Genomic DNA, 14,095 nt, shown 5'->3' on the forward strand with positions numbered 1-14,095 from the left:
GGGTCTGGAAGTAATCAGGCCTGGGTTTGGCTAGTGAAATTTAACTCTGCTTTCTAAAATAATGTGGTTAATCACAGTTCTTCCATGATTTAATAGGAGGGGGCAATTAATTTTTCACGTAGGGCCAGGTAGGTTTGGACAGCTTTTTTCCCTTAATAAATGAAATCATCATTTAAAAGCTGCTTTTTGTATTTACTTGCATTATCTTTGTGAAATATTAAAATTTGTTTGATGATCTGAATCTTTTAAGTGTGAAAAACATACAAAAATTTTAAAAATCATATATACAGTGCCCTCCAAAAGTATTGGAACAGTGAAGACAAAATTGTTCAGTTGGCTGTGGAGTCAAGACATTTGCAAATATGATGAAAAGATGAATATGAGACAAAACGTCTCCGGTTACGTATGTAACTCTAGTTCCTCAAGGGAACGAGACGCTGCGTCCAAGAACGCTAGGGGAACGCCTCCAGCGTTCTTGGACGCAGCTCGAGTTCCTGAAGAGGAACTACAGAATGTCATATTTTATTATTAGCCGTTTCAACACATACATGTTTTACCAAATAAAAAGAACAGCACTTTTAGAATTCATCCCACTCATTGATGTGAGCATATGTATTGGGACAGTTGAACATAAGGCAGATATAAAAGATTAAAAGCTATTATTTAGTTGCAGTGAGTCTGTGACCCATAGACCTCACCAGACTCTTGGTCTCATCCTTTGAAATACTTTTCCCAGCCTTTAATGCAACCAATTCCAATTTTTGCTTGTTTGGGGAGTTTCTGCCTTTACTCTCCTCTTCAACTGGCAGGGTGTTTTGGGTCATTGTCCTGATGCAATATGAAGCACTTCCCAATGAATCTGGTGGCATTTTCTTGAATATTGGTAGGCAAGATGCTTTTGTACTCTTCCAAATTCATTCTGCTACTGTCATCATACATTAAGTCATCAGTAAAGTTGAGGGGGCCTGTTCCAGAGGCAGCCATGCATGCCCATGCCATGACACCACCTCCGCCATGCTTTACAGATGAGGCTGTATGCTTGGGATTATTTGCAGTTGCGTTTTTTTTCTCCACATTTTTGCTTTCCCATCACTTAGATAAAGGTTCATCTTTGTCTCATCGGTCCATAAACACAGTTCCAAAACTCTTCTGGCTCACCTTTGTGCTTTTTTGCAAACTCTAATCTTGCCTTTCTATTTTTGGAGCTGGTCAGAGGTTTGTATCTTGCTGTGTAGCCTCTGTTATTCTGTGTCAAAGTCTCCTGAGGACAGTAGATTGTCAGAGCATCACCCCAGCTTTCTGGAGGTTGTTGGTGATTTTACAGACACATCTTTTAGGGTTCATTTTCACAGCTTTTATGATTTGTCTGTCATCAACTACTGTTGTTTTCTCAGCCGATCAGGTAGTTGCTCGTTGCTGGTGTCGCTGGTGGTTTCCAAACTCTTGATTTCTCCATGCCCTTTGTTTTTGCTAGAGCTCTAATTGACTTCCTCTTTTCTTTTAGCATCCAAATTGCTTGCTTTTCACTCAAATTCAGCTCCCTCATCTTCATCCTGGTTTGTGTGTGTCATCATCGAATGCAAGATTCAGAATGCAGAAGTAATGGATATAACTGATACGACACATTCCCTGCTTTTAATATTTGAAGAATTAATGCAACAGGACACAGCTGATCACTTAGAAAGACCTGTGAGGCAACTGTTCCAATACTTATGCTCACATCAGATAGAGGGATGAAACTCTAAAAGTGCTGAATTCTTAGCTGGTAAAACATCTGTGTTGAATCACCCATTAATAGAATGTGACGTTCTGTAGTTTTGTCTCATATTCATCTTTAAATAATATTTGTAAATGTCTTTAATCCACAGCCAACAGAGCAATTTTGTCTTTACTGTTCCAATACTTTTGGAGGGCACTGTATATTTATTTATTTATTTATTTATTTTATTTATTTATTTATTCATAGTTACTTTTTTGCTTGTCAATATATAATATAATATGGGGGCATTAAAGTTAATAATGTATGCAAATAAATGTATATTATTTAAAAAAAAAAAAAAAAGTTAGATTGTCAAATCTTTGGTTTCACCTCCTGCAGACTGCTCGGACAAGAAAAAGCTTGATCAATGCCTGTTGAACACCTACAAGGACTGGAAAGCAAAGAAGTGCAGCACATTCCTGGCTGTTGTCAGGAAACAGGGTCAAACAGGGTCTAGAAATGCACAGACACAAACAATCATCATTGGAGATGAAACTGAGTGGGAAGGTTACCAAAACGGAGAACTAAATGCAAAAGGCACTTACAAGTAAGTCAATATACTTCCCAAACTTTGAATTAAGTTCAGTGCTGCATACATTAAAATCCATTATAACAATGCAATGGTGATTTCCATTACTAAATTAAACTGAACTACTGCTCTTTGTTCCTAATGCTGCCTTTCACAGCTCCATCAGCTGCACTACTGCATTGGTTGTTGTCTTCTGCATTATGCTGTTATGTGTTTGGATTTCTTGCAGTTTTGCTGTCATTGCTTTCACTCGTCTGGAGATAAATAACAAATTAGTGGATGTTTCTAATTCATACTACTCCATATCTGAGTTTTACCGAAGTCCGTCACACTGCCAGAGAACCCAGGTAAAGACTGGGACACTTTCTCTCAATATTTAACTTAATTGCATTGGCGTTTTCAAAGTAACATGTCACATGAATTTTATGAATGTTTCAAATACCCAGAATTCTTCAAAAGCATCATTTAAATCAAATGTGAAAGCCTACTGTTTGACAAGCACATTTTCATCCAGAGCAAACATTTAGATGAGATTACAGCTGGGGTTCTCAGACATTTTTTGGTCTTTGCCTATGTTTGGCATTAAAAATCTTGTATTGTTAAGAACAACACTTTTTTTTTTTATTATTTAGTTTAGTTTTTATTGACTTTGTAAAAAGAACTCATCATTTGGATGCCTTTACTTATCCTAGACTTATTTATAATGAGTGCACCTGTCTTATGTATACATAAGCACCAGCAGTTTTATATACACTTACATTTAGTCATTTAGCAGACGCTTTTATCCAAAACAACTTTTATATATATATATATATATATATATATATATATATATATATATATATATATATATATATATATATATATATATATATATATATATACTGTATATATATTTCCATCTGCATTTCTAAAGTGTATACATAAATTATATAAATTAATTTCTGAGTTAACTTTATTCTTTCTCCATCTTTCAGTGGTAATTGGAGCAGCAGCTGCAGGAGCCGGTGTTGCTGCTCTTCTTGTTGTAATCATCATCATGGTTGTGGTTTGTAGAGGGTAAGACATTTTACAGATTTGATACATGATTCTTGATGTTTGGAGTGTTTTCATAGTGATAGAGATGTTAGATTTAGAGGATTTTAAAATTAACATTGTGTCACCACAATTTTACTCATCTAACTTAGGTTTGTAAATATATGTATTGCTTGTTTACAGAATGTTCCTCAGTTCTGTTTTTAAGTATTAATAGACAGTGGCAACTAGATAATTACATGTGTGCTCTCAATATCACAGGAAGCAAAGAAAAGATGATTCTACTAGTGTTCCTATCCACTCTATAAGGTTAGTATACAAGTCTCCTCAAAACAGCATAATACACATTGGAAACAAACAATAAATAAAGAAATATAAAATTAACCTTTTAATATGTTTCTTCTTTTGTTTTCTTACAGAAACAAAGTGTAAGTAATCATACATGTTTGTCTACACAAATTTTCATACGTATTTATGATTTGGCTGAAAATTATGACTACATAGCTTCAATAAAAATGATTTATGATATTGGAAAGAACATGAAATATTGTATCATAGTAGCAATAATGATATCCCAGAACAAAGCCACAATAAGGTCTAATTTTTTAACATTATTTAATGAATTAGGCTAACTAAACTATTAGTTTAATGTTAAATTAATGTTAACAGATACAACTTTTGATTGATAAATGCTTAGATTAACATTAACACTTAAAGTGTTGTTCATTGTTAGTACAGTTTAACTAGTGTAATTTAACATTAACAAATAAAACCTTATTGTAAAATCTTGCCCTTTTTCTGTAAAGTATATGTTTATATAATTTTATTTGCATTATGCTACTAAATATTTAATAAATACAATGTTATGTGGCGTATTGTATTGTTAAAATACATATTTCTTATGTGTTATTTAATGGTGTCATAGGAGTGATCCAATAAAGGTGGAGGATTATGAGGCTTACTATAGGCGGCAAAGAGCTGATTCCTTTTGTGGATTTGCTGAAGAATTTGAGGTGATTATATCTTTGGCTTCTCTGTATATTTACAACTGATCAACTCTAAATAATAATTGGTATTGCAAGTATTGCACCTAGATTCCATACCATCAGTATGCCACGATCTAAATACTGTGGTAGCAGTGTCTGATTTGTTTGCTCTGACTGTGTTGTGTTCCTCTTCATTCATAAATATGTGACATACACTTGCGTCTCTTCTTGAATTACTGACAGAGAAACAAATGCTTTATTACAGATGTTTAAATATTTGTGATGTAAATGTAATAAAAGCAATAGAAACACAAGATTAAATAAATGTATGTGTGTGTTTGTAGGATCTAAGGCCAGTTGGGATAAATCAGCCGAAGACTGTTGCTCAGGCCCCTGAAAACAAAGCCAAGAATCGTTATAACAATGTGCTGCCATGTAAGAACCACAGGACTCACAAGTGTTTCCCTTTGTGAAGTTACACAACACTGAGTTTCCTCCACTCTGTTCTAGACACGTAGCCCATATTCATAATAATTCATGTGTTCTTGACAGATGATTCATCTCGTGTCAAGCTCTCTGTGCTCAGCAGCCCGTTTGATGACTACATCAATGCCAGCTACATGCCGGTAGGAAGGGGGAAACTACACAAAATATGACATTTAGCTCTTTACACAATTGTCACACTAACTGAGTGATATTTCCAGGGTTACACTTCAAAGAAGGAGTTTATCGCAGCCCAAGGGCCACTGCCCTGCACTGTCAATGACTTCTGGAGACTGATCTGGGAGAAAAACGTGCACACTATTGTCATGCTCACCAAATGCAATGAGCAAGGACGGGTACAGTATACATCCATGCTTCACTTTCTCTGTGATCTCACCTGTTAGAGCCTTCATTCCTTATGTTTTAGTTAATTTTATCATCAGATTATGCTACATATCACTTGACCACTACATATTCAATGTTCATATCCTCATTCAGCATTCTGAGATCATTTGTAATGCCTCATCTCAGGTATTGAACTAATAATGAGCTTATATAAATGCTGTCACAATCTTTTGTCTCTCAGGTAAAATGTGAAGAATACTGGCCAGCAGAGAGAAAACATTTTAACAATCTGACAGTGACGAATATTTCCGAGATTCCATTGGAAGACTGGACTTTACGTGACTTTGAAGTGAAAAATGTAAGTCCATATTAATATTACAGATAGACCCAGGTGCTATTTGTATTAACACTAAATAACCCACATATTACACTAAATCATGACTAGAAACAGGAACATGCTGTAACTGTTATAAACTGCACCACATTTTTGTTAGTGTTTTATTTTTTCTACTGCATTGGTGCCCATACTTTTTGTTTTATTTTATACACCTATTATTTAGGCTGGGAAATTATCATACATTTAAAAATTATATATAAATATCAAACTAATTATACAAGTATAACACATTTTAGAAAGTCAGAATTATCTTCTCCTTAAAATGTTTGCAATATGTCTTAATTATAACATTAAGCCTCATGTGAAGTACTGTCACTGGTAAAGAATGATTCCTGCATAACAGGTGAAAACAACAGAGTCTCGATCAGTTCGTCACTTCCATTTCACTGCGTGGCCAGACCATGGAGTTCCTGAGACCACTGAGCTTCTCATCAACTTCAGACACCTGGTCCGAGAACACATGGACCAGTACTCAAGACATTCACCCACGCTTGTGCACTGCAGGTACTTGAATAGTTCCTGAACTCTTCTTCAATATATACAAACAGGTCTATTCAACACCATTATATTATTATACTCCCACAAAGAAAAATGTAATTTTCATCATATTTTTTGTTTTCATATTACAGTGCTGGTGTGGGCCGCACGGGAACCTTCATTGCCATTGATCGGTTAATCTTTCAGATTGAGAGGGATGGTGTAGTAGATGTATATGGGATCATCCATGATTTACGCATGCACAGACCACTCATGGTTCAAACAGAGGTACATTCATTACCAGTTTTTGAGTTTTCTCTCTCTCTCTCTCTCTCTCTCTCTCTCTCTCTCTCTCTCTCTCTCTCTCTCTCTCTCTCTATATATATATAATATACGCTCCTATGATTTGTAAGCCATAATGGGCATTTTAGTCTCTAACAGCGCAGGCCTTTACCTTCTCTACTTTTGCAGGATCAATATGTGTTTCTTAACCAGTGCGCCATGGACATCATCAAGTCTCGGACTGGAAACAACGTGGACTTGATCTACCAGAACACCGCTGCACTTACTATTTATGAGAACTTTGAACCTTTAAAAAAAGCCAAAAATGGCTACCATAAGGCCTGACCGTCTACCTTATAATTTGCCACACTGCTGTAAAAAAAAAACTTTTTACCATTTTGTTTATTTTTTTAAATTGAGTTTTATTTAAAGAGGAAAAACAAAAATGTATTTATTAAGAAGTTTGTTTATAAAGGCATACAAGTATGAAGAAAAATGTAAACATTTTAATTACCGTTTTATCAAATACAGAAATGTAGCTGCAGGGATGTTTTGTGAGAGTTGCTGATAGGATCTAATACAACATTATAAAAACGACATTTCCTCAGACATGGACTACAAGTGAAATGAAGTTAGGCATGAATAGAAATATAGACGTGAACATGTCACATGAGACTTTATCATTAGACCGTAATATGTTGCTATATCACTGCAGCATTATTAAAGACAAGATGGGTTTTCAAAACACTTCTTCTGTGATTTAACATAGCAACTAACCTTGGTATGAGCCAGTAGGCTGGTAAATTGCTGACAATGTGCAGTGACATTATTAAGAGATATGCTGTAGGTTGTGTCTGAGCTGTTGTGTTCTCTAGCTGTTCTCAGGTCTTTGGCTTTAATATATCTATTATTTCCAGATGTCACGGGTCAAAGTTTGACCTTAAATGGACCATAAGTACAATACGTTAGCATTTAACAGAAGCAGTCTCTTTGGTTATCTCTGGAATTGTTTATTTTCAGTAAAGATACATGCTGACCTGTCTATTCCTGGATTGTAAATGTTTTATTTTTTTTTCCTTTTAGAATGAGGTCAGTCAATTATTAGTATAAGCCTACTGATAATTTATTACAAAATGTTTTAACAGAGTGTGACTCTGTATCATGTTTGTGCACTTAAACTGTTATATTTGTACATAATATATTTTGTTCAGACTGAACTTTCAAACTATTTTTTTCACAAAGTGTTGTTCCAGGGACTTTTTGCTTGTGTGGTTTTAATATTCTGCAGTTTTCTGCACAGATTTTTAAAAATTGTTATGTCATTGATACTCTGCTGGTCATGATAGAGAACCATACAGATGAACTCTGTATTATATTGAGATTAAAAAAACTGCACTTTATTCCACACTACTGTGGTGATTTCTGTCTGGGGGAGTCGGGGACTACATGTAATAAGAAAAGAAAAAGTTAGCTCTGTATATATAAAATACAAGTCAACCGAAAGCCCCACTTTAACAGAAAATCAAACGTTTGTGTGTTATATATAGGCTACTATATGAAGGCTACTTGGTGGAAAGCTGGTTGTAGCCTACAACAAATTGGATTGTTCTTTGTTGCAGGACAGTACATGTGACCAAAATGGTAACTATTTTTTTTAAATCAGGTCAATAGCAATAGGCAATATTTCTTCCCTGTTAAATATTTCTTGCCTTCAATACGTAAAAATGAAGCGAGCTTTAGTAAAGTTTCCGCGTACTGCACCGCTCTCAGTCTCAACAATGAATGAGCTCTTGTGATATGAAGTACTGCCTGCTCTCTGTTGCTCAGTCTCTCTGGTGTCCGTTCATCTGCAATTATTTTTCCGTCGCGACATCTAGTCACAATATATGTAACGTTAGTAGGTTGTTGCCGGCTAACCTAGTCACGCCTCCAGTGTTCACGACACTAGAGGAGGAGGAATTTCCTCGATGTGTTATCCACAACAAAAATGGCGAGGACTATGTATTAATGGTTTTATTTTAGCACTTTAGACACCTTTATCCGCTTTACACTTTATACGCTTTATAACCTAATCCGGTTAGCCTACTTGTTATTGGTAATAACGTGTAGTCGGACATTACTCACTCACAAGGTAAAAATGATCCGTGGTCTTGTGCGGAGATGAAACGACTGCAGATTTGTATATCTTTATAAATTATTACGTCTAAATAAATAGTAATAGAATATGTATCTTCTATTTTAAACCCGTATAAACCCCTCCTTTCCCGCCGCAGTGAGCAGAGCTTCGGCGAAACTGAAACGGCTCAAAGTCCTTTAACCTGTTGGTAGTTTGACTGGTTGAAGTTCAGCTCTGCGCGTTTCTGGGTTTAACCTTTCCCTCACATTAAATTTATGCTTTGTCACCGCTACTACAGCGGGATAAAGCCGTAAATCTTTATGATTTATAATTTGTACTTGTATATTCGTCGGAGTTTCAGTGGAAGCAGATGCTCTTAATTTACCCGTTTAAGCAGCAGATTGTGCGGAAGGAGAACTATCGGGGAATACAAACCCGGAGCTGAGATCTGATACAACGATTTGATTTGAAGCATGGAGCCGGCGGCGAAGCAGAAAGTGATTTACATCACCTACCTCATCGCAGCTCTCGACATCACCTGGCTCTTCCTCCAGTTCTCCATAACACCGGTGCGTCTCGTCTTTCGACTTCATTTGGGTTCAGATGTTAAATAAAAGCTCCTTTGAATCGATTTTGCTGAGCCCAGGAATGTATATCTGCAGGGGTTTTGACTATGTTCTCACATTTGACTCAGGACATTCCAGCAAACAAACTATTTGATAATGTGAACCAATTATATTTACATTTTTATATTTTTAATATAACTTCTGTGATAAGGTATTAGAATATAAATAATATTATATAGAGAGAGAGAGAGAGAGAGAGAGAATTTTTAATTATTATTCACCTTGTTTGTGATATTCTTCATTCTTTGCTTTGGATAAAAGCAACTGGTAAATGAATGTTAATGTATAGCAGATTAAAGCTGGCCATGTTGTTTGGCCCATTCTAGTCTAATCCAGGCTCTCACCAGACAGAAATAAAGCAGTTATAGGCTTTGGCAATACATTGTAACAATTGTCATGCCAATAAAGCACATATTGAATTGAATTGGATGGATTGCCTTGCTTGTTCAGTTTTGTCTTCTGTGGAACAGTATTTGGCGAGGAGGCTCGGGTTCGATACTATTTGGTTCGGGTATCTGCAGACCACAGTTGGAGTAATTCAGCTGCTTGGAGGCCCTATTTATGGAAGGTAAGCAGTTAGAATGAATGGAGGATAATAGGATACATGTTTGTAATTATGTGTGCCTTTTGAGAATGACTCATTTATTTAATGTCTTACTTCAGTCATAGACCAACTGTGTATTTTATTCACATTTTATTCACATGTGTGTCTTGTGTCTGTTGTCAGGTTCGCAGATGTGTTCGGAGCACGTGCAGCTCTCTCGGTGTCTTGCTTGGCGTCAGTGGTTTATTTCCTACTGTTGGCGGTGGCAGACAACACTTTTATGCTTTTCGTGCATAAACTGCCTGCTGTTTTCATGCATGCACTGCCAGGTAACACCTGCTTCATACACTCTTACATATATGTAACTCAATCAAACAATATACAGGTATGTCAATGCATTTGTATTTGTGTGTAGGAGCTCAAATGGTGGTAGCAGATCTGTCAGAGAGTGAGAAGCGAGCAGATGCTCTTGGGAAACTTGGCCTCTGCTTTGGCATTGGCATGATTGCAGGATCATCACTGGGTGGGACCCTCAGCACACGCTTTGGGTAGGACACACTACACCACCTGCACTACGCTACCAGTAGTCCACTGGAGTCTACTCCAGTCTTTAGTCACTCATGATCCTCAGAAATCACTCTAATATTCTGATTTAGCGCTCAGGAAACATTAAACATGAATACAGTTTCACATGAAAACAGTGATACAGTTTTTTCAGGATTATTTGATGAATACAAATTCAAAAGAAACTCTGAGTATTTTTGTCCACCAGTACAAAACTTTACCATTTGTACTCTGGAAAAACTGCAAAATCTAATCGTGTTGTGTATCACATGAAGATAAAATGAAAGCAGCACTGATCCAGTAAAACAGGATTTAAGTGCCAGTGGTTGTGTGTTTTTGTGTGGTTTGCAGGGAAAAGTTTGCAGCATCTTTTGCAGCTGTCGGAAGTTTTGTTTCTTTGCTGCTGGTGTTGAACTTCATCCCTAAACAGACCAAAATACAAACCATGCCGGAGAGTAACAGTATGGACGCAAACAAACACACAACTCAGTTAGACACAGAAGGAATGCTCTTACAGTAGCCATTTGTAACTTTATTGTATAAAAGTCTTATATTAAGAATCTGATTATCGTATATTGTTAAATGGAGTTTGTATATTTTTTTTTCAGCATTACAATAATTTTATGTATTACTAAAAATTACATTATATATAATATATATAGTGATTATTATGATTTTTATTTTTGTTTAGAGAAGGGATCATCAAATTCTGTGTTTAATCTGGGGGAGATCACAAGACTAATGAAATTTCCAGGCGTTGCAAAGACTTTCACAGTGAAGATTATTTCTGGATTGCCAGCAGGTGAACAATTTAACTATTAGCATTTGTGACTTTAAACGTACTTAAATACCCCTAAATTGGAAGCATACTTAAAGTGGACATTAAATGAAAATTCACCATTTATTTCTAATTGGTGAACAATTAGTTAATGCATACAATATGTTTGAAAAAAAGAAACTTTTTAAACTAAGTTAATTTTTTAATTAAAATGTCAAAACTGTCAAATTTTTCAGTGAAAGGACAGACTTCTCTCTAGTGATGTATGCTGAATTTAGCATATCATTTAGTCATTTAGTTAACTCTCATTCATATATGCCTCCATCCAATCAATCAATTAATCGATGAATAGAGCCCCCACATTTGACAATGTTTTCTCAATGTACAGAATAAAATTTCGACTTTAAATGTTGCCTTGTGTTTTGTTTTACATATTTTTATTTGTTGTTTTTATTGTATATAGGTATATTTCAAGTTATGTTCTCCATAATTGCCATAAACTTCTTCCAACTGAAGGCAGAGCAGAATGGCTATCTGATGGCTTACTTTGGCGTAGTACAAATGGTATAAACACATGCACACTTCTTATCAATCACATGCTATATAAGTAGGTTTGGATTGAAGCACTGCTGTGCTGAGGCAATAAGTGACACTGGTGTCTTGCTGTTTAAGGTGATCCAAGGTGCTGTAATTGGGCGTCTTACGTCTAGATTTTCAGAGTCTTCTTTACTGCTGCTCTCTGTTGGGATATCCAGTTTAGTGGGCCTTGCACAGGTAAGCTGATATTGCAAACAATTAAATTTTTTGTTTCGTATTAGTTGCATAACAGTTGTGTCAGTTAAACATGGAAGCTGGATTATGTGACTGGTCTCACGGTGTGTATGTTAAATATATGTGTGTTTTGTATGTTTTTCAGGCTGTGATGACCAACGTGTTTCATTTTTGTTTAATTGTGATACCGATGATGTTTTCTCTAAGTGTCTTCAATGTCATCACAGACACCATGTTGACCAAGAGTGTGTCTCCATCTGACACAGGTAACCCACAAACACACATGCTAGACTGAACAAGATGCCCTTGTGAATGAATACAATACATACATATGCATATATATATATATAATATATATGTTTTCCATGCAAATGTTCTCATAATGCACTAAATGTAAAAATTGTTTGTGTGGTGTGTTCAGGAACCATGCTGGGTCTGTGTGCGTCGGTGCAGTCTCTTTTACGAACTGTTGGCCCAACCATTGGAGGATTCCTCTATGAGACATATGGTGTGCCATCTTTCGGATACATTCAGTGGATCATTAATGCTGCTGTCTTTAGCTTTCTGCTAACCACTGGAGGGCGCTCACAGCCAAACAGGCCATAAAAATTGTGAAAGGAGTTGTTTATGACTGTCCTGTTCATGGCCACATTGTGTGAGAGAGGGCAGTTTACAACAAACCATGGGCATTTAACTTACCTCCTCACACACTGGGGATGATCTCTTTTGTTAATACCACAGACATTCAAAATATCTTATGTTACTGTCAAATTACTCCACTTTATTTCACAAGTTAGCTCAGGATCGTTTTTATGAAGTTTCTTATCTTAAAAAGGAGCTGGCATGTAAATATCTAGGTCAGTACAAAGAAAGAAGTGCAGTATGCTTTCATCTGTGTGGCATTATAGTCTAGTTTGAACAATCCCATATTATACAGTAATTATTCATTATAATGATGTTGCAAGTTGTCATGAAAAAGAACAAAATTAAAAATCCATAATTTTGTATCTGAAACTCCTTAAATGAATATAAAGTAATATCTGTTATTTTTTTGTTGTTGTTTGTTTTCATTTTTTCTGCACTCCAACTCCTGCTAAGTTCTTCAAAGTCCCCCAAACTGTGAGATTAAATGTGCACATTTTATTTTGTGACACTGTTCTAATGCTAGACAGCACCCCTTTTCACATCTAGAGTGAAATCTGTCCACTCTTTTCCATGTTTGGCTTCACAGCACATGTGTATTAGTCCAGTTGCACGTTATGTTCTCATCACTGATACCAAGTATGTTCTTTATTATGCAGAAGTTAAACAGAATGCACTGACCACCTCAGTTACCATTCACTTTTGTTGGATTTTTTAATATAATTAAAGTCAATGATGACCTCTAATTCTGCTAAGTGCCTATCTTCTCCTGTTCCACAGAAAAAAATAAATAAATTAAACGGTTTTGTCACAACACGAGGATGAATAAATGACAACAGAACTATTTATTTATTTAGGAGAACGAATCGTTTAAAACCTTCATTTACTATTTCTCAGGACTCATCAGCACTTTGATCAAAATGATTTTCACTTTCACTGTATCATGAAAAAATAAATATAATCGAAAATATATAGAAAATAGAAATATATTTCTTCTTGTAGCCGAGCCCCCAGTTCTCTCGCTCTCCCTGTAGCTGTGGGTATGCGTTAGTGCTGCTCATTAGCATAAATTATGCTAATGACGGGCGAGCGCGAGACTGGCGTTATCCTCAGCACCTGAGATGCGCGCGAGGAGCAGCTGCAGTCAGACGGGAATATGCGTCGGTAGTGCCCATCGGTGGAAGACTGAGAGGGGAGAATCTCATTCCATTTCAAGTGATTCACATGAGTCACGGATGGATCCTATTTTAACTCCCGGAAAGAAACTTTTTTTACTCTATTTATTATTCTTTATCCTAATATATCAAGGTAAGCAGCATGTTCTTCTCCGATTAACTGATCATTACACAGAGGAAAAATACATTTAGATAATTAAATTGTATAATTAAGTTATATATTATTGTCAAGCAAAGAGTTTTATTGCACTAGCCTACATAAACATTAAAAAAAAAAAATGATAGTGGTCTATATGCCTAAATTTCTTAGGTGAGTATAAAGATGTTCTGTTAATCTTTTTTTAATTATTATTATTATTTTTAATTACTATTTTAAGAAGAAGAAAAAAAATCGATTAAGATAAAAAGATTATTAATTTAATGTAGCTATTAAAACGCTTACATCAAATATAATATATAATTATGTAAATTTTATATTTTAAAATATATTATTATAGTTGTTTATGAATAGTCCGAGCGTTTATTACATTTTTGATACAGAAATGTCTTATAGCCTACATGAAAAAAAAAAAAAAAAAACTAGTAA

General features: G+C 35.5%; 3 protein-coding genes across 3 annotated transcripts in view; all 3 read left to right on the plus strand.

Moving 5' to 3' along the window:
- The window catches only part of ptprja (protein tyrosine phosphatase receptor type Ja), a 33,119-nt gene extending 25,426 nt beyond the window's left edge, over positions 1–7,693 (plus strand). The window contains 14 exon segments of the mRNA XM_058781078.1: positions 2,099–2,306; positions 2,518–2,602; positions 2,605–2,635; positions 3,266–3,347; positions 3,585–3,632; positions 3,743–3,751; positions 4,249–4,336; positions 4,654–4,744; positions 4,862–4,935; positions 5,014–5,148; positions 5,379–5,495; positions 5,878–6,038; positions 6,164–6,299; positions 6,483–7,693. Coding sequence (XP_058637061.1) covers positions 2,099–2,306; positions 2,518–2,602; positions 2,605–2,635; positions 3,266–3,347; positions 3,585–3,632; positions 3,743–3,751; positions 4,249–4,336; positions 4,654–4,744; positions 4,862–4,935; positions 5,014–5,148; positions 5,379–5,495; positions 5,878–6,038; positions 6,164–6,299; positions 6,483–6,638 — 1,421 coding nt within the window. The 3' untranslated portion in view covers positions 6,639–7,693.
- A 534-nt stretch (positions 7,694–8,227) lies between these two features.
- On the plus strand, positions 8,228–12,738 carry slc22a18 (solute carrier family 22 member 18). Its single transcript, XM_058781083.1, has 10 exons — positions 8,228–8,978; positions 9,506–9,603; positions 9,763–9,908; positions 9,995–10,127; positions 10,495–10,604; positions 10,835–10,945; positions 11,385–11,485; positions 11,594–11,695; positions 11,838–11,958; positions 12,114–12,738. Exons 1-10 carry the CDS (start codon positions 8,883–8,885, stop codon positions 12,296–12,298), a joined length of 1,203 nt encoding a protein of 400 aa, XP_058637066.1. The 5' UTR covers positions 8,228–8,882; the 3' UTR covers positions 12,299–12,738.
- Positions 12,739–13,569: 831 nt separating this feature from the next.
- otog (otogelin) overlaps positions 13,570–14,095 on the plus strand; it is a 45,650-nt gene continuing 45,124 nt past the window's right edge. The window contains exon 1 of the mRNA XM_058781659.1: positions 13,570–13,642. Within this exon, the coding sequence (XP_058637642.1) occupies positions 13,570–13,642 (73 nt within the window). The remainder of the gene's footprint in view (positions 13,643–14,095) is intronic.

The sequence above is a fragment of the Onychostoma macrolepis genome, chromosome 07 (genome assembly GCF_012432095.1).
Source record: "Onychostoma macrolepis isolate SWU-2019 chromosome 07, ASM1243209v1, whole genome shotgun sequence".
In the NCBI taxonomy this organism is placed as follows: Eukaryota; Metazoa; Chordata; class Actinopteri; order Cypriniformes; family Cyprinidae; genus Onychostoma; species Onychostoma macrolepis.